At 42.8% G+C, this 26,090-nt stretch overlaps 2 protein-coding genes across 3 annotated transcripts in view; both read right to left on the reverse strand.

Annotated features, from left to right (window-relative positions):
* The window catches only part of SLC20A2 (solute carrier family 20 member 2), a 32,045-nt gene extending 6,231 nt beyond the window's left edge, over positions 1–25,814 (reverse strand). Inside the window, exons 1-9 of the mRNA XM_057370742.1 lie at positions 25,524–25,814; positions 20,680–20,820; positions 19,388–19,473; positions 17,329–17,425; positions 15,206–15,322; positions 14,313–14,516; positions 12,309–12,897; positions 1,552–1,737; positions 753–837 (exon numbers count right to left, since the gene is read on the reverse strand). Coding sequence (XP_057226725.1) covers positions 753–837; positions 1,552–1,737; positions 12,309–12,897; positions 14,313–14,516; positions 15,206–15,322; positions 17,329–17,425; positions 19,388–19,473; positions 20,680–20,820; positions 25,524–25,812 — 1,794 coding nt within the window. The 5' untranslated portion in view covers positions 25,813–25,814. The remainder of the gene's footprint in view (positions 1–752; positions 838–1,551; positions 1,738–12,308; positions 12,898–14,312; positions 14,517–15,205; positions 15,323–17,328; positions 17,426–19,387; positions 19,474–20,679; positions 20,821–25,523) is intronic.
* Positions 25,815–25,960: 146 nt separating this feature from the next.
* Positions 25,961–26,090, reverse strand: part of SMIM19 (small integral membrane protein 19) — a 27,824-nt gene continuing 27,694 nt past the window's right edge. For both annotated transcript variants that reach the window (XM_057370735.1, XM_057370737.1), the window contains one exon: positions 25,961–26,073. In XM_057370735.1, coding sequence (XP_057226718.1) covers positions 25,961–26,073 — 113 coding nt within the window. The remainder of the gene's footprint in view (positions 26,074–26,090) is intronic.

The following is a 26,090-nucleotide window of genomic DNA, read 5'->3' on the forward strand; positions in this document are numbered from 1 at the left end:
TGTACTGCCTTTAAAAGCGGGCCCCGTTATTTTTATTTTGCGGTCGCGGTCTGCAGGGCACAGCACGGTGAAGGCAATCTGCAGTGGTTGGTATCTCCCGATTTTGTTATGTTTTGTCCTAGTGATGTGATTTACTGATAGGATCACCGCAAACTCCAATACCTTGCAATGGGTGGAGCTTATTGGAATACCCACATTTGAGGCTACAAGTACCGTTAGCGCACACATTACTTCAATGCAAAATCCACTGTGAAGAAATAAAAAAAAAAAAAAAAGACAGATGGAAAACCTGTAGTAAAAGAGTTATATGCAGGAAATCCCATGCCATGCATTTATCAAGAAAGTCAAGTATAAATGATGAATGGTGCGCAGCCTCTGAACAAGGGAGAAACATTACCCGACCAGGTTCAAATGGCACCGTCAGAGGAAACCAGGCCCTTCTTTGCAATCGTTTGCTTTAMAATTGAGGCCATGTTTTTGTAAGCGCTGTTTTTCTTCACCAACAGCTGTGGAGTTCATGCTGTGGCCAATTCCAGCGACTTTACTGTGACAACTCCAATGCATTTTTTTGGAAGCCCGATTACATCCCTGCGTTGCTGGCATGACCAAGGCGCGCTGACGCACCCCTGCCTAACCATCCTCGGTCAGCGGCTGTTTTCCCCTCACCGTGCCATTATCCCTGGCTCGAGCAGCACAATTTTAAGATGAATAGTCCAGACTGCCTTGACTGCAGTCGCTGGGCAAAGGCATACCTTGCAGTGTGTAGTACTGACAGGAAGTCCAACATTGGAAGCTACCACAACTGTGAACGCCGAAGCCAACTCAATAGTGAATCCACTGCGGGAAGCATAAGAAAACACTTCACAATCACTCTTTGCATCAGCACGGACTGATACCATGCAGCGTGCCAAAGTCTTACCCGTTTCTTCTTCCGACTGTTTTATCTCCAACTGATTTTTGTCATGTGAGTAAGTTAAGAGAACARGAAAGGGCTGAGTACTGGGAATGGCACAGGTGAGTCACCTGCAGCACCCCGTCTGCGCGGCTCATTGCGTCAGGGACTTTCGCTACTCTACGCCGTGCTGAATCGTGCCTAATTAGTAATTCAGTTAAGCACCAGCAGAGGTCGAGTATGCATTAGAGATGAAAATTACTGTAATAAATACATATGGGTTTAAYAGTCTGAAGCACGCTGGGAAAAGCCACTGTAATCCTGCCATTTCCAAATGCATCTTCTGCCACGCTAATTAGGTCATCAGCAGAAGGCTCTGCTGTCTGTTCATGCAGACCTCTATGCCTTAAGCACGTTCAGTATTACACGGTTATCTTTTTCCCTTTTCTCTTTCCTTTTCTCATTCTTTCTTTTTCTCCTTTTCCACTTATTTCTTTCACTTTTTTTCACAAGACAGAGAAGTCAAAGCCAGGTTATCATTAAAATCAAAGCACAGCAAATYCAGCAAACTGCATCACAAACAAAATACTGGAGCAACAATTTCCCAGACTGGCTCACACACAAAGTGCACGCAACCACAATGACACCTGTGGACCTACCTTGATGGTGTGATTGGAGTGAGGTCTTTACCCATGGTCTGGATGACTCTTCTTCCCCAGACCCAGAGACCCACACAGATCCCAACACCTCCATAAAACAGCAGCCAGATGGGAGTGGATGCCTCCTGCATTACGGCGCCTTGCTCGTAGATAAGCCAGAGCGCGACGAGGGGACCGATTGCATTGCTGGGGAAACAGAAACATGTCACCTGAGTTAAAAAAACACCAATAGTTGCCTTGAAAGAAGTCTCTTATTTTCTGTCTGGGTTTTCTTCATCATGGGTGCAGCACTACTCTGACTCGACCTTACAGGCAACACCTTTTCTCACTTGGAAAGAGTGCAGCAGGCAGCTCTTATCATGTTGCTTTTTTGGTTGTCACTTCATCACTGATAAGTAGAGCAAGTCCTGAAAGGAATCTCTCTTTTACAAATCGTTTCCTGAAATGTCAGAGACAATAGTACCTCATTATGTCTGTTCTGTGACAAAAATCAAGTATTTTTGTCTTAGAACAGTTCTGTGACAAAAATTAAAACAAAGTATTTTCAGTGCTACACTGAAACTATCTCAAAATTTACCAATCCAAAAGCTCTGCTTCTTTAAAATTCAAGTAGCGAATTAGCTCTTTTTGTCAAAGATGTGAAAATAATGAACAAAATTACCATCACAGACAAGGATAGAGAAATATAATCTAGTTTGAAMGCCTGTAAAGTTTGGGATATGATCTGAGTGTAGTCAGGAAGGTGACTTAGTCATCTTCAAATGTGTTGGACTGGATCAGAGTGGACCCTTTGGTGACACACAGCTGGCATAAGCCCTTTTTGCTGCCCTGCTGCTGCTGCTATCTGGAAAAACACTGGAAGTCAGCAACATTGAAATTCCCAGTCTAAATGCTAGTCATCTGATATTGGTGGCTGGAGTCAGACTTCTGACTCTGTTTATTCTAAAAAAGCATCAAGTTTCTAAAAAGAAACTTCTAGCTAGAAGGAATACTTGAAAGCTGGTATCCAGTTACTGTAGAGGCTTAAATACTGAAAAGCAGATAAGAATTTCAACATCCCTTTTGTTTTCAGCTCTTTTACTAAACCAAGTAGCTGCTTGCCCTGCTGAGCAGCATTTATTCAACACCAAAGGAGTGGTGAATAATTAGTGAAGCAGTGCTATATTTAAGTCTAAATATCATAAGAAGAGCAGAACAAACCTGACCAAAGTCATCCAAAAAATCAGAAAACCATCAGGGAAGCTCCCCTCTCTATAAAATGATAGGAAAGCAGGTCACAGCGAGCACCACAGGCAGGACTGACAGCCATKCTCACCCTGGAGCCAGGACCTGCTAAATTTAGTTCCTGGTTCCACTCCAAAGCACACAGATGGAGTAAGGGCCAGTTTTAATGTCAAATGTTGTGCAAACCAGGCCACTGTATTCGCCAGTTAATAATTTCCTTRAATCCCATCTTTACCAGATTTGAGGTGCCAGGGGCTGAGTGGGAATTGCCAAGAGACGAGGGTCACCAGCAGAGCAAAGCTCAGCACATGTGAGCAGCACGAGACCCTCCTGCTTTCATCTGGCCCTMGAGAAATCGAGCTCTGAACCCCCAGAAGTGATCCTGAAGCAGAGTAACTCGGAAAAATTTCTCCCTTGTAAACACACAGAGCAATGCTCAAGCTGYGAGGGGAATGAAAATATTTTAAAATGCCCTTTGATGTAAAAAATAATGATTAATTCTTACAGATTTTAAATAAATATAAAAATAAATTAGCGAGCTAACATGAATAATAAAATCCAGTGGGTTTGAAGACACTAGGTAATACAATGAAGAACAAAACACTCTTTAAATAAAGAGAGATCTCCACTAGGTAAAATCCACTGGTCTGATACTGTGCCCAAGTAAGCATTTGATTTGTTGAGTTTTAGAAGGACAGTATGTGAAAAGTCCTCAGGGCCTAAATGCAAKAATTATTTTACTTTCACAGAAGAAGAGATTCTTGATTGAAGCATTTCTAATATTTTGAAATCAACCTGAAACTTCTTTTCCAGTGTTTTCCGGTGTAGATTAAATTACTTGCACATTTAAAGGCCTCCTTGGCCACAGAAAAAGAAAGGTAATTCAATGTACAATGGTACTCAAATGAACTGATGGATGCTGAAGAATGGATAAAGGCAAATAATACTTGGATCAGATGGGTATAGGGAAGAACTGATCATCCCTTTCTACAGTGCTGTATGGAAACAACCTCCCTGTTGAACGTAACAGGCCCATTTGGAGTGAACCCAGACACTGATTCCTGACTGTTCTAAAAAGATTAAGGATACACATTTGTCACTCCCAATATAAATGAAAAGGCAGAAAAGGCTTCAAAAATTGCAGCAGCAAATTATGCTCTTCCATGTCAGAATCCAGTTTGAATTATTTGCAAATGTTACACCTCTGACAATCAACTAAGCCTAATCCTCGAAGAAAAGGTTCTTATTTGTGGCAACGGAAGACAAGGCAAAACTCTGCTGAATTATGCTCAGCCTCAGAGGATCTGAGTGGCTGATTCTGTCCAACAGATCAGAAGAGATGACACTGACGCCCACAGAGGCAGCACYTCTGATACCTTCCCTGTAAGAAAAGAAAACAGGAGAGCACTGGATCCGTACAGACTTAGAAAGGCAAAAAAGGTAATTAACCTCACATTCSTATGTGGGTATCTGCATCACTGGTTATCTGTACCAGAGGGACATTTCTCCTCTCTTGATAAATCACGTTCAATGTGACTTAAATGTTCAGCTCCTAGGGACGGTGGCATCTCCCAGCCTGAGTATCTGCAAGTGGCTACAAACAATGGCAAGTGACAACAATGGCTTGAGTCAAGCACCATCACTGCTCTCCAAGGGGCTCCTTCAGCTCCCAGATTTTTTCAGGAGGGTCAGCCCAAGGAGCTTGTAATATCAATGCTCCCTATACCTATGGAAAACAGGTCTAGAAAAAGCTGCTAAGCCTGCGACACCAAGAAACTGCCAAAAGCTCACAGCAAATGGGTCTCAGGAACTGCACAGACTACAATTGTGATTCTGCACCTAAGTAGAAGACGAGTTCCAACAGGATAGCAAGAGAGAGTAAGAGAGAAACAACACATAAAAAAAATACCAGCAACAAAAAAGGCATTGTTAGGTAAGAGAGTTTGCTTAACAGATGTCTCCAACAGCTGAGTGACTAACCAGATAAACCACGAGGATGCTGGCTAGACTGCAAAGTAGCTTTCACAGTATGTCCCACTGGTTCTAGCTCATTTGATTCAAGACATGACTAGCAGGAAAGCASACCTCAAATCTTCCATGCATTTGGCTAAGACTCATTTCACAAGTCTATTTTCAAGAAGTTATTTTTGCTTACTCTCCCACACAGGTTTTTACTTACCTTAACTAACTCTCCTTTGTGCTGGAGTTCTAAGTCTTATTTGTGGTAGTTTAGAAAAGAAAAAAGCCTGAGATGGTCACACAGGGACTCTGAACTCCCATCCACATCTATCTATATGTAAAACTGCCCTTAGGCTCCTATGAAACTGAAGTGGATTTGCCATATTATTGGGTTATGGGGTTTAAAAGGCAACACAAGCTGCTCCTGTCATGGTATTACTTTAATTTTGAACAGCTAATACACACTCATCCACTGAGCACAAGGGGATGGCCAACATGAATTAATTTTAGGATTAGTTTATGAAACGTTATGGCATAAGAAGCCTATCTCCTGAGTCTGCCTGCTGCGAAATTCTCTGCATCCAGTATTTTCCCCCATCTCTGTTGGGCTCAACCAGCCCAATTACTCACAGGGCACAGCACTCTGCAGCCAGGGCGCTGTGCAGGGGCTGTCTGCCTTCCCTGGAGGTGCAGTGCACCATTTAATGCCATCCACAGCAATACTTGCACTGGCAGATGTGCATCACAGCAGCTCAGAAAAGGGCTGCTCCGTGTTTCTGAAGTGCTGCTTGACCCTCATGATGATTTTGCCRGCTCTCTGGACTAACATGAATTGGCACAACTTCTCTTTTTCTGCTCGCCTGTGCCAGTTTAGAATCTGTCACACACCATTTATAAAACTGTTGTGAAAGATAGCACTTGACAGTGAATCTGAACTATAAATAGAGCTGGCTTCTCCTCTCCCCTGTGAGACAGATAGTATTACCAACAAAAATAACCACCCCACATTCAGCTATCATGAGACAGCCTTAGAAATGACAGTTTCCCATGCACACACACACACAAGCACAAATTTTTAGGTAGCTTTGGGTCACAAGTCCAAGACCTTCTCTGGAGGACTTAGTCCTAACACTTTTTTATTTAGTGAAAAATAAGGGGCTTTTTCTCAGTGTTTCAGCCATCAGCTGAATACTCTATCACCAMACCTCGTCCAACTTGTAACATTTTATGAAGAAGCAACATTGCCATTACCTTGCTGTAGTTTGAGGGGAGTAGGGAGTTGCTCAAAAAGATAATCTAATYGTATTTGAAGACTACACTCTGAACATGCTTTGTGAATAATCTATAGACTCCTTGATGACCATGCTTAGATTCTCTGCTGCCTGAAAAAGGAGATTGCTTTTTAGCCAATTTTCCAGTTGAGTGAAAGAACCTTGAAATTCACATTATCACCCATTAAAGCTGAATGACAATCAAAACAGCCATCTGAGAAATCTGTATTAGRCATCCAATATTACAAATATGATTACAAAATGTCCAGCCTTTTGACTATTTCCCAAGCCAGGATTTCACAAACAAGCCTTCCACTGGGAAAATCAGTGGGCTGATATTTCCGAAGAAGCAGTTACGCCTTGAGACATCACCCAGCTGAGTAAGGGTGAACAAAAGACACGCCTGTATGTAGCAACAGGAAGAAAAACATGTCCTAATCTCCAGGGATGTCAGATTATCAGGAGAATTTTATCCTAGTTCAAATAACTAGAGAGCCTTGAAGCAGTGCATCTACCACTGCACAATCAAAGCGTGTCACAGCCGTGCTCTGTGAAATGCAAGCTTTGGGTGTGTTAATGAGTCAGGGTGGACATGTTTTTATTACTGAAGCTCATCTCTGTGTTCTGCAAAYCCTGCACCCCCACTGGATCCTGGAGGGCTGGGTCATCCTCCCCACGCCCACCAGCATCAGCTTTTCCCCTGGCAAGCCCAGCCATGGGCCCTGCTCACAGAGGGGTGGGGAGGGATCCCATGCCCACTGGAGATGCCATTTCTTGCTGCTCTTCCCTGACCTGCCTGCATGGCACAGAAAAAATGCCATGTACCTGCACAATTAAGGACRCCAGGGAAGTGTCACATCTACCCGGGACACCGGCTGGACTCACAGAATGGACTGCTATTAAAAAGGGAAGAAATCACAAATCAGGCTCCCTTCACTAATCGTAACACACGGATTAGCTTCCTAGATATTCTAAGTCATCTTGGCTGCAGCTCTCAGGGACAAAATAAGAAATACCTGTTTTGTAATCCAGCCTTACTATAGCTACTTTAGACTCCTTATTTAGCCAAGAGGCTGAATCCCACTAAGCTCTCCATGTGCTGTGAGATACTGGCAGCATTCTGGCCCTTCCCTCCTTTAATCCCATTGCATTTACTTTAGGAAGAGGGGGAAAAGGTGAATCCTACTGCTGTTTGTATGCTTTCAACTAAAACTCTATTGAAAACTGTATGAAGGTGAGAGGAGAAGGATCTTCTCCCTGTATTTTGGGCAAGCACATATTTCTTAGTTTCTCAAACTGCYTTGCTTAACAATGAATTCCCTATCTACTAGCAGTCTCTAGATTCCCTAAAACCACTGAAAGAATGTGTAGAAATATAAAAAAAACCTATATGTTTTTACTATAGTTCTGAAATTGTTTTAAATCCTGCTGTCATTGTAGTAGTAATGTAGCCTATCTTGTCTGGATAATGAGAGCCATTCTTTCTCAGACTGGTGCCATAAATCTGCATGGCATCACCTGCAGACTCTAACTCCAATGATCCTTGTTAATAATATCTAAGCACGAATAGGCAAGGGGAATCCTGAAGTCCTCCACAGGAAATTTAATTAGAGCAGACACATTCAAACAATTTATGCAGGAGGAACTCAGGAAAACTGAGATCTTCATGAAATGTCTGCGGGCAGGTTTCTCCCTGCAAAAAACAGCCAAACCCCAGCACTGCCTGCCCCTTGGCACGCACAGACATGGGGGTGGCACGGTCCCTGGTCACCCTGCTCAGCTGGAGCATCACGCCTCCTGCCACTGTCACAACACTAAATCAGCCTTCCCCCATGGCCACAATCCATGGGCCCAGGTAGTGCCTGCTCACASGAGCCAGGGCACGCAGCTCATTCTGACACCCCCAGGGTTTCTCCTGTGACAGCAGGAGTGATGGGCTGAGGTGGAGAGGGCGGGTAGTAAGAGACAGGTGACACTGCCCATTTACAGGAGAAGGAATCTGTATGAGAAATGACTGAACACATGCACAGACAGGTGTGTAGGAGTGCAGGGCTTTCTTCACAGCATAAACAGCATATTTTAATCAGCAAAATTCACACTGACCTACTGCATCTCTCTGTGGGTCATCCTGCTTTGATTGCAAGAATTCAAGGAACAAYACGCTCCAGAGATTGCTTGAGTCAACAAAAGCATCTTCCCATTTGCTAGGACAGGGTTTTGGGGCCAACACACTGTTTGCTCATAGCTTTCTCATTYCCAGCCCAGTAGCGAAGCAGCCACAGCCACTGCTGTGCTGGGCACCAGAGAAAACATGACTCCCTGTTTCCTTTAACACACAGCTGCCCCAGCCAGGAGCCCTGCTGATCTCAGCCTGAACGAGAGCCCTGGTGACTACAAAGATCAGGTCCAAAGATCAGCAAAGACAGCTGATTTTGTTACATTGCTAAAAAGCGTCACCTTGGAAGAAACTGGGATCTAACCACCCGTTGAGTTAGTTATGAACTAATTCTGCAGTCAAGGGCAAAATACTGATTTAACTCTTCCAGGGCCATGGATAAGTCCTGGACAGTGAAACAACAGAGATTTCCATATAATCTTTTGTCCACCAAGGTGCTGTCCAGACTACATGAGGCACTTCTGATCCATGAAGTTTTTCTGAGCAGCATCACAGCTCAGCCTGTACTGTATGCCCCATGCTTAAACATGATCTAAAACAGGCCAATCCTTGATTACCTTGCAATCACCTCCAGTTTTTAAGTTTCATATTAGCTTTTTGGRGTTAGCAGTCCTTTCCAGCCATGTCCAAAAGAGCCTGCCCAACTGCCTTTGTTTTTGAGAACTAGTTAATTCAGACATGCTTCCAGCATAAACCCTACAGCTTCAGCAACTCTTCTGCTGTTTTTTGTTATACAGGTAGACTGCTGTGGCTGCAGCACTGAGCTCCAGATCACAATTCCTGCTGAAGCAGGAATATTTTTCTGTAGCCCATATCTACAGAAAAATAAGCTCTGTCCAACTCAACCATAGGTGCATATAATCCCTGTCGGCCAACAAAGCCCAGCCTCCCGGCCTCTCTGGAAAGCTGGCTCTGAACAAGCATTTAGAAGCTGGCAGTTCTCCTTGTGTCACGCTCCTGGCCCAGGTCTTTTTTCCATCCTGCCCTTTTTATTCTCCCACTGCCCTTGCAATGACCTGACGCACTCCCTTTGTGCTGGGGTGCTGAGCCAGTGGGACCTGCTCACTTGGCGCCACTAATTAAGTTCAACAACTTTTTTTTTTTTTCAGTGGTTCTGTCCCAACACATTTAGCTGGGATTCTGAATTCTTTAGATTTCATTCAGTCCATGTGCATGGTGGTGTCACAAGGCTCTCGGGCTGGCTYAGCTGGTCCCAGCCCTGGAAGGGCTCCAGCACCCTTGACACAGTGCACATTAGCTTGGCAGGGGCAGGAGGGGATGGTCCSAATGAAACAGTCACCCAAATAAGGAGCTACCATCACTCCCTGTTTCCTTTAACACACAGCTGTCCCAGCCAGGAGTCCTGCTGATCTCAGCCKGAACAACAGCCCTGGTGGCTACAAACATCAGCTCCTTCAGCAAAGACAGCTGATTTCATTACGATGCTAAAAAGCGTCATTGTGGAAGAAACTGAGGTCTAACTACCATGAGTGATTATGAACTCATCTGCAGTCTGGAGCAAAATACTGATTTAACTCTTCCAGGGCCATGGATAAATCGTGGACAATGAAACAACAGAGATCTCCATATGATGTCCACCAAAGCACTGTCCGGACTACATGGGGCACTTCTGATCCATGAAGTTTTTTGCAGCAGCACCACAGCTCAGGCTGTGCTTTATGCCCCATCTTAAATATGCTCTAAAATAGGCCAATCATTTACCWTGCAATCAACCTCCAGTTTTTAAGTTTTATATTAGCTTTTTATTTTTCTCTCTTTGCTCTTCTTATCTGCTCCTGTGTCTTCAAGGAATACCAACAAACAGCCAGATGGAAAACAAATAGAAAACATGGCAAAAAAACTAACTTCCAAGACAGAAAAAGAAAATATGGGAGGCAAGTCCAAAGAAAAAGATGAGGACAATGGAGGTGCTCTCCTAAATATATGAGTGAGGAGTTTAAAACCAAATGTAGGGGAAAGCAGAATTTTAACAACAGGATTCAAGGCTGAGGGGAAAAAATAGAGAAGCAGTTTGACAGCARCACCTAAAATGAGGAGAAGGAAAGTGTACGAAGGAGGGAGATGAAAAGGTAGCAGTTGTCAGTGGAAAATGGACTGCCAGGGCTTACTTTCTACCAAAAATGTGAACAGAGAGCTRCCTGCTGGGTTCTCCTGCATCGTTTTTTAAACAATGCACTGCTTTTTGAGCTCTGCAGGTCTTGGCAGAACCAAGACATCCTTTGCTCCACTAGACTAAGACTGGCAAAATGCATAGATATCTGCATTCCCTGAGTATTGTATCTACTAAACATTTTAGGCATACAAAAGGGTCTGTAATTTTATTGTTTATCTGGAACTCAGTAAAATTGCCAGGATGGGTCCCTATCCAATCCTACACCCATGACCATTTTCCTGCTTTTCTACGTCTTTTGACAAACTTGTTCTTTAGTTTTGCAATTGTATAAATTCAGGTCAAGAAGCGATTTTGGAATAAACAGCATTTAATAAAAACACATGTTTCCTGGCAAATTCAGTAGGATGACCTACAGAAGTAGGGATCTCAAAAACACTAAAAACATACAAATTTTCAGAGAAGGATATTGTCACGGTAACAAGGTAGTCCAAATACAAAATTCTAAGGGAATTAAGCTGTAAGAGGCAACAACACATATAGCACAGAGTCTGAACTTTGTATTTCAACCTGGCCAGCTCCTGTCCAAACCAAATCTGATTTCTGAACTAGCTCCATCCTTACAGACCACCTCCAACAAACTTGGCTGCTGCTTTCTCCTACATGACATTTAAGTGATGCTTGCATAAACATGTGAGTCCTTGAGGAGTATGTTTAAACATCACCTGCAGGGARTAAAGGAGCTGGGGCACCTACTGAGGTAAGCTGTGAACTTTTTGCAATGGTATTTCCCAGGGTGYATTACAAGAAATAACGGCAGTGTTTGTCCTTATCCCTGTGTTCCCTTCAGTGCTCGCTGCTGGCCACTTGCAGAGCTTGGATATAGGCCCCCATGGGTCTTTGCTCTTGGCCAGTGTGCTCAGAGCAGAGAACTCTAACAGCAGAGACCATCGGAGAGGAAAGAAAGGCAGAGGGCACTCTGGACTCCTTCCCAGAGACAGATCCCTGTGGATACCAAGGAAGTACAAAACGCTCTTCAGAAAGCCCCGTTCTGAATTCCCAGGATGCTGGATTGATGGGGAGTGAAGAAACATGTTTGTAAGTGTTTTCAAGATGAGCTGTGAGKTAAATTGGGTGGCTGACAAGAGCAAAGAGTAATAACTGTCCTTGCAGAGTGGGACAGCGTTTGCCCAAAAGCCTGAGGAGAATGATGAAAATGATGAACGCTGTAAAGTCCTGCTGGAAACACTGGAACTGACACCGTCAGGGCATGGCTAACACGGCAAGGATCCAGCAGGAAGGGGACTCAGTACAGCCCCAGCCACAACCCAAATAAGGACAGCAGCTTCAACAAGCCACTGGAGAGAATTTCTCAGGGGACCTTATCATGATACTGGAAAAAGCATCTATTGAATACCAAATGGATTGCTCCAGGTCTGGGGAAGAGGCAGTCCAGCCAAATTCTAAAGGAAAAATACGCAGCGTTCCCAGCGATACAGCAAACCCACCCAAATTGTTCCTAAGCCACATGCCACCGAGATGGTGAGGTGTTGTGTGACGAGATGAAACTCATCTAGTGGCAAAAATAGTCTAAAACATCTTGTCTGTTGAAGKTTTCTGATTTTGCATTTAAAATAGGCTGCAAATTCTGCAGGGCTGAGACTGTCCTGTTTGCTGTTCCAGTGGATGGCACGTTGGAGGAGTCTCAATGCCTCCAAGATTGCCAAAATTAAACCCAAATTTAACAAATTACTAAACAATTATTTAGCAATGAATAAAAAATATTTTACCCTTGAGAAGAAAAAACACCACAGACTAAGCAGTGCAACCCCTGGAAAGCACTGAGGATGCTAGTGTCCCATGCTTTGTAAAACACAGCCCTGATGATCATCTACTTGCAGAAACAAATGCACCTTCCAACCAGCCAAGCTGGCAAACCTTGCTCCACGTACTAAAACAGTAAAATGGCTGATTTGTGAGATCTCATCCCTCTTACCTGACATCATTGCCTCCATGGGCAAAGGATCCAAAGCAGGCTGTTAAGATCTGGAGGAAGTGGAAAAGTAGATGGACCTGAGAGGTGTCTTTCTCTTCCTTATCCTCTTCCACAGGATCCACGGGGGGCCGGTTAGGATCTGCGAGTTCAGAGGCCAACTTCATTTCCACCCCACCTTCCTCTGCCTCGATCTCYGCCTCAGCCACCGCGTTGCAGTAGCTGGAGTAGCTGTCGTAGCGGACTCGCTTCTTGGAGTAGGAAACAGTGTCTCCCACCAACTTCTCACTGTCTTCTGGAGTGGAAGTGTCCGCTGCTTTGAAGGAGGAATGCACGGGCATGCCACAGATAGCAGCAGTGTAGCACGTGTAGCTGTTGTTGCGCCGTAAGAGTTTGTAGTTGTTCTCTGCCGTGGGCCTCTCTTCRTTGGCCCTGTCCAGGTGTATTTTGTGGAGCAAGTCTTTGTATAAACCTGAGTCCTTGTGCACAGTGTGGTAAACGTGGCCATCGCTCCTCACGTGGCCATCGAAGCTGAAGGTGCCATTGGAAATGGGCGACTTCACCGAGGTGTGCGTCACCGAAAACGCCCTTCCTAAAAAGGCAGAGATGCAGAGGTTTTATTTACACAAAAGGCAGTACAAAAGCCCCTTGCTTCCAACTTCACAAGACAATAATACGACCACCATCTGAGAATGCAAGACAAAGAAGATCAATTTGCACTACATGCAGCGAATAAGCCAAGATTCAATTCACTGCAAAATAAACTCTCTCGTCTTCTGTGCAAAAARGGCTTTGTTCCAGTGTTGAGTCTACCCAGACATTCTGCATGGCCTGCAGCAAGTCTCTTGGGGTCAGCTATTCTAATGTGATACTTGATGGCTAAACCCTCAGGTTCTTTGAAAAAATAAATTTCAATAAAATTCCTTTCTTGTAAAGCAAGCCCTGCTTTTTCTGAAGTTTTGTCTACATTGAATAGGAATGATTAGCATTTCTGAAATGTGGCTTACTGCAATTTCATACTGGGATTCACGTTTAAGAGACATTTCATTCATACTCATATGTGTAAGAGACATTTTTAAAATAATTTTTAAAAATAAAGCAAAAAAGTTCATATTCTGCAGAAGTATTTCTGTAGCTATTGCAATATTTTCTATACATTATTTCTATGAACATGATTACTCCCACTGTATATATTTAATGTTGGCAAATACTGCAGGACACACATYAAAATGCATCACAGCTAATATTTCTGAAGAAATTGTCTTTTTCATTTCCTGACTTCCCGGATATTCRCTGTGCAACATTCAGAATTGGGTTCAGTTATTTTTAAACTGGAAGCACACACTCTAAGCGTTCCACGTCATTACTTATTTGATTTTGCAAGAATCAATTGAATATATTAGGCATTTATTAACCAAATTACAGGGCTTTGTAGATGTTAGCAAAGTGATATCAAAGTCAGCAGACCGCTAAGTGGAGGGGGGTGATCCCACCATGTGGCAGAACAGAAAGAGCTTTATGCACACAAGACTACTCCTTACAAATRTATGTTCAGGAAACAATGTGTGAGATTTTTCTAGTGGACACGCTCCAAATGGCCGTACATTTGTCGACTAAAGTCCAAATCTTTTCATCTCCTGTTGTAGTATGCTAATCATCKTTATGCTGAATTTAACCTTCATACATCAGCAATCTGTGTGTTCTGTATTTTTCCACTGCTTGAAAGGATGGAAACACCATTAAGGACAGAAAGTGAAGCAAAGCAAAAAGGCAAGTAATTTTTTTACAGCTGTTTCTAAAATTGAAATAGAGCCAAACAAAATGCAATTGATTTTACGTGCTCTCCAGAAAATGTCACTTGTAAATGAGCATCATTCCAAACAAGACAGAATAGAGATGGAAATTCCAAACACTAATTTACTATTTGCAACAAAAACCTTCTTGCAGTTAAGAAACCTCATTGAAACAGGAAGAAGACAAACCCTCCAGGTTGTCTTATCTCCTTACCATATGGCACACGTGGATGGTTTCCATTTGCAATAGTATCTGATGCCCCAGCAGCTTCTGTTACTGAGCCAGTAAGGGGGATCGTGCTCTCGTCAGATGCTTTGGCACCAGGAAGCTCTTTAAAGACTGGTGTTTCTTCATCTTGAATTTTATCAAGACTTTCATCTGATATCCTTGAGAGTGCAGCATCTTTTTTTAACCGGCCTAGGGAAATAACAATACTGTAATTTTAAACCCAACCCATAGCACTTGGTACTTAAGTTTCCACTGTTTGCATCGACACATAGTTTAACTTGGTTACAACAACCAAGCTTCATTTCATACACACAATATTTATTTTAACATTCATCTTCACTAAGTTCATGTGTGAAAATTCTACATTTTTGTTTCTTCCTATGAAATTCACCAAAGTAGGCAACTGAAGTAAAACACCAAGCTGTTCATCTATTAATGAAACCTGAAACTTCTCTCTGCTTTTTAAACAATGCATCTGTTGAAAGTAGCAAAGCAAATAAAAGATTGTAAAGMTAAAAGGTGTGATCAGCCCAACTTACTGTAAAGTTAAAACAGTCACTTAAAGATGGTCATTCTGACAGGTTTTGTCTCTAACTTTTCCTTAATAAAACATAAACCGGATTACATTCCAGGCTTCATTTTCCTGTTTCTGCTAGACCCCAGAAATGAGCACTGCAATGGCTTGCCTAACAAGGTTTTGAATTTCTACCACAGCATCTTTTTCAGAGCAACTTAAAAAAAAAGCATGAGGAATAGCTTAGGCATATCATGTCTGTGAGTGGGGACTGGACTAAGTGACCTCTCAAGGGCACTTCCACCTCTGAAATGTAATTTTCAATTATTTTATATCACTCAAATTTCATGAAACAAYTACTTACTTTCTATTTTTCTCTTCATCCAGGGACACACAAAAATCCAGACTAAGACAGCAAATACTAAGGACACTCCAATTGATATTAGAGCAATGGCCCACATTGGCAGAATCAGTCCCAGTACTGTAAAGACAAAGAAAAACCCAAGCAGGCCATAAATCAACATGACTTAATTATCCCAGGCAGTGGAAGAGCAGTCTACTGCAGAAAAGCCCATGTTCACAATGTATTCAAAACCAACACAAAGGAGCTGATGACTTTTAACATATCACCAGTTCCTGCAGTATTTAAAGGCAGAATTGACATGGAAGCATTTGTAGATTTAGTCCTTCAGGTTCCTGTTACCCCACTGTGACCTTATTTCCAAAAGAGCTGAGGGTGAAACCCCCACATGAGGGCTGTTGAACAAGTTTGCAGTGTTTTTATCCATGAATGCATGCTAAACCACGCTAAAGCACCCATGAGGGTAAGTGTTTACCTGACCTTTGCTCTGGCCCATAAAGCCTAATCCTTAGCTTGCTCTAAGCCATTACTTGCTTACGATATTGGCTTAATGCAGCACTGCAAAGCACCAAGGCTCCATCCTGCAGTGCACGGCGATGCCAGTAACTCATGTTTCTGTAATTATTCCCCCAGCAGAGATCCTTGCACTTGTTCAATGAAACAATGCAACTCTTGATGAAGAAAGAGCTTGGACTCTGATCTTTCCAACCCATATATGCATTGCCTATCTTGAAGCCTACGTGATTAATTCATCCTTGTGAGTAAATGTTGCCAGAACAGAGGCCCTGGAGAGTAAATATGTATTTCCCCAGTACCAAAAATGGAATCCCACGTTTTTATTCACACACTTTGGAGACTGCTAAGCTGAAACAGAAGGGACATTAAGATTCTTATTTCATTTATTTTGCTTAATGAGTCACTGCAGAGTGCCTGACCTACTTCTGCAGTACAACTAACSAGGAAATGTGAGTTGTACAGCTGATTTACTGTGAAGCATCTTGGATACACAGCCAATTAGACTTATGAGGAAAAGTTATGATACCTTCAAATTGAGAATGTCTCAAGTTTCTTATTAATTTCAGTAATGCTATGCTGTGGAGTGGGTCTACCAACTGCATTTGTCTACATCTAGGGTGTTGGGTTTTAGAGCAGTATTTCAATTCAAAAAAAGGCCACTTTCTAAACCTGCATTATTAATTCAGGGCCATGTTCAGGAGTCTATCTTCAAATGCCTGTTCGTTCATGGCCCTTGGACAATAATCTAACCTAAAGATAACATTTAATGACCAGASTCTTCAACAAAGTAGTTGAGATCACTGAACATCTTTTTTATGAACACTTCTGCTAGAAGTGCATATTTAAATGTACACCATTTCAGTAAACTATAAAAATGTAAGTGCAAATACATAAACATAAAATGTGAGAATATAAACATATAAAGAATACAAGAATATAGAAATTCAAATCATATAAAAATTAAAATTCAAATATAAACGTACATATGAATAAACACAAACATGTAAGTGCACATAAATATACAAATACACAAAAATATAAATAAAGTCCTTCAACTTCATTTCCTTCTACTGGGTTGCAATCAAAACACAACACTAAAGAAAGAAGATGCATTCAATGAAGAAACAGGCTTGAGGTTTCTTATTATTAAAGGGAAATAAAGAAGTAAATTTAAATAAGTCTTGATGCCAGAGCTGCCAGAACAGTGAGTCTGTTGATGTCAATGGAGTGACAGCATCACACTGAGTGCAAACAGCACCTGCTCTCCTGTCCTGCTCTGAACCTTCACTCCTTGATGTACAAGCCTAGAATACCTTTGAGAGCTCAACATGTGCTCAGATTTACGAAGCCAAAGCTGCAATACACTAATTTCCCTTCCTCTAAAGAAGGATTTTTTTCTGTGGCTCTGCTTTTCCCCACCATCCAGAGACATCAGGAGGGTGTCACAAAAAYACACACACAAACAGAAGCATGTGGGGAGGTGAATGATTTGCTCCTGCCCTCCTTAACTCCTAAGGCAGGAGAGAACCCTGTGGTGTCTGGGTGATGCTCCAGAGGATCCTTGTACACTGTGGGAAGCCCCCTGCCCATGCCTCCCCCGGCTCACTCACCTGGTGCCCCTGTGTACATGATGGAGAACACGTTAATAGCTATGGTAGCAGCATAGAACACYGGGAGCGCGCGGAGACCATTGGGCACAGGRTCTTCCTGCAGRGAAATCATGGAAAAAAGGAAACATGAGTTGGATTTCACACCAGATTAATGTCAGCATGAACTCCGTGGGGAAWACACGTGCTCCTGAGTCAGTGCCAGGCAGGTGGAGCTTTTGGATGTCGAGGAAAGGATGGCGACCTGCCTGGTTACACCCAAATCCACAATGCTGGTCCTTTCCAGTCAGCTGCAGACCTGCTGAGTGACCTGGGGGCAGGTTTTTTTCTGGGTGTTCTTATTTATTTTTGTCTCCAAGATGAGGCACCCCTTTCACTTAGCATGACTGAGGGCTGCCAAGCAGGAGAGGGCTTTGATGTCTTGGACCGGTGCTCCAAGCAGCAGTGCAATGCATCCATCTCAAAACCTCATTCCTAAGCCCTCCATTTCCACCGAGACAGCCTGGCACTTCCTGCAGCTACCAGAAATCTCTGAAATCCCAAGTGTCTGGCTGTATTAAACAGGTAACAGCCACAAAGTGAGCAGGCAATGTTTGGCATGGCACCGTGTCTGSTGCCCGCTGTGCTCTCGCACTCCCGGCACTCACAAGGAAAGAAAGACTCAGCTGACGGCGCAGCGGAAGAGCACCRTGTGAGCCATGGACAAAGCCTTTGTGAGGAGCTGCTTTGGCCTTTTGAGGAGCTCCACGTGTTTGCAAAGAGCCTGGCAAAGCTGAGGGCTGGCTAATGTGGTTTTCTTTCTTGCTGCCATGAGCTGTAAAAGGGAGCTGAGAAAAGGCTGTGGCCGCCCTGTGCCGTGCCCCGGTCCCAAGGCGTGATGCAGATGGGCTGTGTTTGTAGGGCCAGCTGCTAKTCACAGCCACCCCAAAAGGGGCATGGAGTCCCATAACAGGCCACAGACTCACAAGCTAGAAAGCTGCTCTTTTTTATGCATGCACATAACACAAGTCATTACCTGCTCATGCCAGATGCTCTGCAGATCTCACTACTTTGTGAATGGCACAGATGGCAGTTGGGAGGCAATTTCCTTAACTTGAACTTTTTCTGCCTGTTGAAYGCTCAAATATGGGGCTTTAATACCAGAATTCATGTGATTTTGATGACTAATTTCTTAAGATGCCAGGCTTTGAGCACAACAGTGGAACCTCCCCTCATCTTATGTGCAACTTGAGTTATTTTTTATTCAAAGCTGAATCTGATCAAGTCTATCATCTGTTTTCATCCCTGACATTTATTTAGAGCAGAAATAAAGAAGGATGAAGCTGAGGTTACAGGTGGTGCTATTTATAGCAAAAGAATTAATCCCTCATCTATTTAAGTTCCCTATGTAACTGCTAATATAGTGTCCCTTATTTTAGGTCACTGTCATACACTGCACTTCCCCATTTTAGCAAGTTGAATGGTGTGAGAGAAATGGAAAAGACAGATAAAAGTGTTCAGGTTTCCAGTTCATCCTGGGTGGCAGGCTAGTCATCTTTTGCACTGGAGATAGGTGGACTGATGTTACCTCAGGTSACTAAAACCCATTGATTTATGTTTCTTGAGAATCTACCAAAAAGGCAGATGCCCATCTTCTAATGTCTGATGTGCTGGAAAACCAAGGCTTAAAATTTCACAGCTTTAAAATAGCGGTTAGAGTATCTCCAAAGGAGGACTATTCTGTTAAATAACAGTCAGAAAAGCTATTGAGAGGCTGAGTCAATGCCAGCAAGCTTGTACTAATATAGAAACAGCCTCAATATACCATCCTCTGACCAAACAGACTGTACAATACTAATTATCACATAGCACCTTCTAAGCCTCAAATACTTGTCAAATTACTTACTGTGAGSTTTCAGAACTGCTAAGAGCAAGTACAACCCAAATGGCTGCTACAAAAATCACTAGTCTCCTGCCCAAAAAACCAGTCACAAACTTTCAACTTTGGAAATGCCAGCRCCCAAATGGCACTAAAACACAACCTTCATACTAAGCATTCGTTGTAATAGTGAGATTTCTTTACCTTGTTTAAAATGAAGAATCTGATCAGCACAAAGAGGATTCCAGACATCAAGCCAGATAACAGTGGGGAAATAAACCAAGAGGCAACTGCATTGAAGAAAGAATGAAACTTGAAATAAACAGTATTCTTGCATAATAGTTAAGTACATTGTTAGAGAGCAATTTAAAACAGTTCTTGTACAACTGGAATAAATGTTCTGTATGTTTAATTACAACTGGTGCAACTCAATGTCCACTGACACTCATGAAAGTCAAAGTAATGCTAGGCACCATTAGAAATATCAGCCAAAAAAGCATTTCCTGCTAATTTTGCAAGTTTAGTAATCAAAATCATCAGAAAAGTTTCTCGTAGTTTCAGAATAGACCAAGAAAGTGCTCTAATGTCCTAATTGCCATGACCACAAATGTTGTAAGCAAGTGGAAAGAAACTGCATCCAGCAGGATGCCGTGCTGTTCCCTGGGTAATCATCTCGAGTTCCAAAATGCCACAGGAGCATCAACTGTAATGTATAATGTGRATACATTTTTTGCAGGCCAGCACTGTAAATGTCCAGGACTAATTTATCAGAAGTAGGTGGCAAAGCTCCCACTGATTTCAATAAAACTGGATTAGGGCAGCACTCTGGAAATCTCATCCAGAGTGATTTATTGTTTGCAGCATGGTTAACAGATTGATTCTGCTGTCACTGAAAACTCTCTTTTATTATTGACAGCATTAAAAAATGTACAGGCACTGCCAAAGTTCAAATATATTACCACRCCTTCAGCATCAAATCCTTTTAATAGACACTTTAGGCTGCACCTTGAGTTCTAGTGGCTTCCAAAACAATAAAATACTCCACCACMTTCTTGCTTGGATGCACTAATCTTGGCAATGGGAGGCTGTGAGTTAAACGTGCTGTATGCCCTGAAGGTGGTGGGTGGAGAAACACGACTGTGGGCATTCACATGATAGCATTCACATTGTTGAGAACAAGAACAGGGTAGTATGAGCTGACACTAAAAGAATTAGAAGAGGAGGAATGTCACCTTGAAGCATGTCTCTTGAGGGACAATGTGTGCCCAGCTTACCACTGGGGAAGTACAACTTTTGTTGTACCCCTTTCTCCACTGGAGACACATTGCAGCCCTCAATGAACACGGCACCAGTGTATTTTCTGAATGACACGACTGGGGTGGAAAATAAATTAATGAGGGAGTGCTACCAGCACAAAGCAGTTTTCTGGGAATGTTTTTCGCAGGCAGCACACACTATTTCACATACCCTCACACTTAAAAGGAGACAGCACTTACCAATCTTGACAAGCTGCATCCACTGGACACCCTGCGTGCCAATTGCCACCAGAGAAAATCCAATCGTAGCACCTACAATGCAATGGGTCCCTGATATTGGGAGTTTCAAGAATGATGCAATTAGCTGCCAAACAGCAGAACCTAGAAACAAACAAACCATATGATATAAACAACAACAACAACAATAATGTAACACAGAAAATTCTTTGCCACGTGCCCACATTCTTTTACAAGTGCTGCCTACACTCACCATGCATAAGAGAGATCTTCTAAAGAGAGTTTTGTTCCTGTTCCGTCTCTAAAAGCAGATACTAAGACAGTTTAATAGCAGCTTTGAATGCTAAATCTTATTTATGACTAACAGCTCCATACAATTCACAGCAGCTCTGCTGTCAGTATTTACAGCCTGTCTGATGAAGAACACAAACTGCTCCCAGGGTACATCAAGCTTAGAAAACCTCACTCTTGAGAGCTGACCCGTGAAGCCTCCAAGTGATCAATGTGAGGAGCTACTCACCCTTTCACCAGTGAACTACCCATGGTCCTAAACCTGGATATTACCAGAGAAAAGTTCAAATTATGGGGCAGAGAGATCTTATGCTTCTTCTCAGTGATACACAGCCATCCAGTCCTCTACAGGAAAAATGGACTGAGGAGGGAATAAGGATCCACTGCCTTCATTTGCAGCTCATTGTTGCACTGGAGAAACTCAAGACTGCAGAAAAGGCTTATCTTGCCCTGGCATAAAGAAATAGCTTCTCCTAACTAACAAAGGGATGGTGGGTAATGSTCTATAAAGTAAATGGAGCATCTGATGTCCCAGCAAGACATCCAGGTAGGATGCTGGCCAAGAGTGCAGAGAAAAAAAGTACCCCAAGCACCACTTTCAGGAGTTWGATCAGACACAGCTGGCCACCAAGCTCTTGAGCATGCAGTTCTGTGCTCCAACTCATTTCCATTTTGCAAAGACACAGGATACCTGCTCCTCTTGCAGTGGCACTAACCTCAGAACACCAAAATACTTCTGAGAGTGACACAAGCTTCCTGAGGATCTCACCTAGTATTACAGAAATCTTACAAAGACCTCTTCTTCATCTTAAGAGTTCATGGCCTTGACAGTGAATCKTCATGCATTAAGGGTCACCAATGGCAGCAATCAGACTGCCACAAGAGATCCTGCATTTTCTGGCTCATGCCACCTCTCTTAACAGATCTGCAGCAGACACGGGTGACAAAGCAAGATCACTGAACATACGCTGGCAGATTACCCAAAGGTTCAAACTCCATCCTCAATTCCAATATGACAAGATGGTTGCAAGGTCTTGAAACCTTGTCAGAGAGCCATCTGCAAATGGTGATTTGCTGGTATCGTATGTGGCTACATTTGGAAGTCAACCAGTTTGTAAAACTGATCTCTCCTGGCGCACTATCCCAAAACAACTGTTACTTCTCTTGCTAGTGGAAATTCTAGATCAATCAAGGAACACCTGCTCTTTAATCTTTTGGCTTCTTTTCCCCTGGACTAAAATAAAAATAAAAATAAAAACACTTTGAAACCCTTGACATGAACTTAGAGATCAGCAAGTGCAAGTGAAGGACAAAAAGAAATTGGTTACATCTGAAAGAAACCAAATAAAAAGATAAGCCAGCCATACACATTTAATTACAAAATACTCAGTATAAAAACMGGAAAAATGCACTCAAGCCACAGCTGCACTGCAAATGTCTAGTGAGGACTGGGGTTTTTTGTTGGGGGAAGAGAGAGAGTATGGAAGTATTTCTTCTTTGTTTAACTTCATAGAATCACAGAATGGTTTGGTTGGAAGGGACCTTAAAAGATCATCTAATTCCAAGCCCACGCAGAGACACGTTTCTCTAGACCAGGTTGCTCAACTGAAAACAAACAGAAGAGAAAGAAAAAGGTGGTGGAGGACCAATGGATGGTCTGAGAAGGACAATGGATAATCTAAAGAATTTTAAGGATGAACTGAAGAAAATCCAAAGGGAGACAGAGAAGGACTTTCCCCTGGGACTTGCAGTGCTTTAACTACCTACTTCAAATCTTTAACTGCTCTTTAACATAAAATGCATGTTCCAAATTTTTACCTTTGCAAAACTAACCTAGGAAGCAGGAGGTTCCCTAGGCCAGTCACAGAGTCCCGAATTCAGACTCTTCATGCCTGCTGACACCATGGCCCACACCTTTTTCCTCTCAGTTTAATATCCCCCTAAAGACAGAGGGCTGGCTGTGAACTGCCCTGGCCAGGAGCTGCCTGCACCAGGAGGTGRCCCAGGGTACATTCCATGCTTCCCTGCTGCTGAGGGCATCCCATCCATTCTCCTGAGGCTCCAGTGCTCTGTGCCAGCTGCWACCCCCATGAAATACCATGTCACCTGCAGGAATAGATTAGTACTTGGCTCTRCTAATCCTGGCTGGGATGTTCTCTCTGTTGGTGGCATCTCCTCAGTACCATCAGCTGCTGACTTCAGCTCGCACCAGAACCACTAGAAAGCACACAGGCAGGTCCTGACAGTAACCTGACAATCAGTTARTGCTGGGCAAGTACTACAATTTACCCCCAAGAGCAACAGTCTGCCTAATAAACAACAGTCTTAGCTTCTCCTCTGCCTAATAAACAACATTTTAATATGCTACCAATTATTACAAAATGCTACATTTTAAAATWTTAATCCCATTACTTCCTGCTTCCTTTTCTCTCAGGAGAGAAGGTTGACCTGAAAATTACATCTGCTGTTTGCTGCAAGCATCAAAGGATCCTCCACCAACATCTGGAAATATGATACAGTGACTTTTGGTCTCTCCCAGACTGTTGACTCAYTTAAGCCTCATTGAAATTCAGAAGCTAAATCCATTTGCAAAAACATGATCATGAGGCATGAGAGAGCAGGGTGGGGGAAAATGCAGAGCAAAAACAGAAAGATGAAAAGAAAACAACCAAGAAGGCTCAGAGAAAACACAGAAAAAAATCACACATCCAGAGAAAAGCTGGAGATGGATTTGAGGAAAAAAAATTGAAATTTTAATTTTGTAACTTGTGATTAATTCTGAGACTTAAAATGTGGAATTTCTTCTTAATGCCCCTACTGGAGGAAGGGAATGCAACTGGTCATGAAGTTCACACAGGCTTATGTAAATAAGCATGCAAATAAGTTGTTTTCTTTGAGCTTCTGGCCAATTGCCTCTGCAGGGGGTATCTGAGACTTAAAACTTTGCCCTGCCAGGATSAGGATACCAGAAATAGATACAGAAAAGAAAACGGACCCTTCCATCAATGGGAATCATGAGCATCAAGAGCACGCAGGTCACTCACATTTCAGAGGGTGTGCTCTGCCCCCAGCCCACACCCACGGGAAAAGCCAGAGCTATCTCAGCAGGCACAAGGACAAAAGATGCMAGTGGAATGGTGCTAAAAAGCCATCCTACACCCTGAGGGAAAGACCAGAAACCCGCAGCTCACCTTGTAAAATACCAGGAAAGAGGAACTGGTGGGAGGCTCTAAGGGCACTTGAGTGGTTTAAGGWGGGGCCGTCTGTGGAGGTGGCTGTGGCCCCAGAGGTCACTTCTTGCTATCCAACCCCTCTCTCCCTTGGGCAAGGAAAAATAGCCAACCTTCAGCAGGCTCAGGAGCAGCCAAAGAACCAAGGGAACTACCTCCACAATCTCAGGCACAAAAAGCCACCTCTGACAAATCCACAAACTGTCACTCAGCATCCATTCTGATCCATTAAAATAAGTTTTTAAAAAAGCTACATTTCCTCCTCGCCCAAAACAATGAGGAAAATAATGACATGTAGTAGATCACTGCATAGATTCATCTACCTCATGTGCAGGACTTGCCTAAAAACYGTGAGGAAGTTAGAGGGGATAGGTAGAAATAATTTTTAGGACAGGTYTAAGTAGGTTTAAGGAAGAAAACTTTTAAGTGGAACATCCCTTTCAAGCAGAGAATGCAGCGATGCTTGCCTAAATAATGCCACCGTGCCATGGGATATCACCAGCCTGCCAGACTGAGGCGGCAGGGTTGCTCCTGTGCCGGGGCTGCCTCTCCCACAGTTAAAGGGTTTCCTCCCTGCTRCCTCCTGCCCTTTAAAAGCAGGTTTGCTCCTTGAGGGAGCTCTCTAAAAGCTCACAAAGCCTCTTGCATATAAACAAAGAGTAAATACCGTGGCTTAATGTTACTTACCTCAGAATATGCTGTTTGTTCTGAACAGAGATTTAGTTAACTACAAACACAAGCACGGGGACAGACTCCAAGGTATGCTGACCTGCTGYGGTTTGGGTCAGAAAATTTTAAAAGTCCTTAAATGTGTGATTATCTTTCGTGCTCCCCTGGTTCTGCCATGGGCAAGGGTGAAGTGTAGGACTCATTGCAATCGCTCAGCTAAGCAATCAGTTTACACAAATGTGTTTGGATTTTCTGTAACTTTTTTTAAAAGGATTCCTTCTTATATTCCTACTCATTGCAACCTGCTGATTCTGTAGTATCTTCTGTACAAACACAAAAGCTATACTTTTATATTTTCCATTTACCATCACAAAAATCTCCAAAATAATTTTTTCAGTATCTTATACAAATATAGAACCCATTCTGTTAAACATTTCTTTTCATCTGTTAGTTAAATGGCTGAACCATTGAAAAATATAAATTATTAGAAGCATTTCAAAGAAACACAGGAGACTTAAAAAGAATACAGGCCCCTGAATTCACACAAAAAGAGATGTGCAGGTTCAGAAGATGGGAAGACTTAATTAACAATGTCCACAATGAACAAGGTGACAAATACACAATAAACGATATTTGGAAGAGGAAAGTGTTACTTACCAACCATTGCACTCACTTCTCCGGCCATCAGCAGCGGGACAGTGTTGTTGTACAGGTTAACATCAATGATACCTTTCCGAATTGTTTCTCCTACTTTTGCTCCCAGTAATACTGAGCCAGTGGTTTCAAAAACTGAAGCCAAAATACAAGCCTGGCGTAAAGTAACAACACCGGAGCCCACAGCCGTTCCAAAAGAATTTGCAACATCATTTGCACCAACGGAAAAAGCTAAAATAAAAGCAATGATAAAGCCCACAATGACCATCCACAGGTACTCATCCATTGCCATCTTTCCCCAATTGTAGATTAGCTTCCCCTTTGCAAATAGTTAATAGTCAAGGCTGGAGGGCACCGCAACGGATTTGGAAAGCAGATTTCTTGTAAACAATGAGTTCTCTCTGGAAAGTGCTGGGTAGTGTTAGAATGTGAAGAAACTGCTAACTGCTGATTTTCAAACTACTATAAATACTGTTCATTTGGCTGCCTTCGGTCAGCAGTGAAACACATTCCATATTTTGCTTCCAAACTGGTACAACTGCGATGTTCTGTCCTGCAACAGAGAGAAAA

The sequence above is a fragment of the Malurus melanocephalus genome, unplaced genomic scaffold (assembly GCF_030028575.1).
Source record: "Malurus melanocephalus ecotype Western Australia unplaced genomic scaffold, MMel_1.1 scaffold_131, whole genome shotgun sequence".
NCBI classification, from domain to species: Eukaryota; Metazoa; Chordata; class Aves; order Passeriformes; family Maluridae; genus Malurus; species Malurus melanocephalus.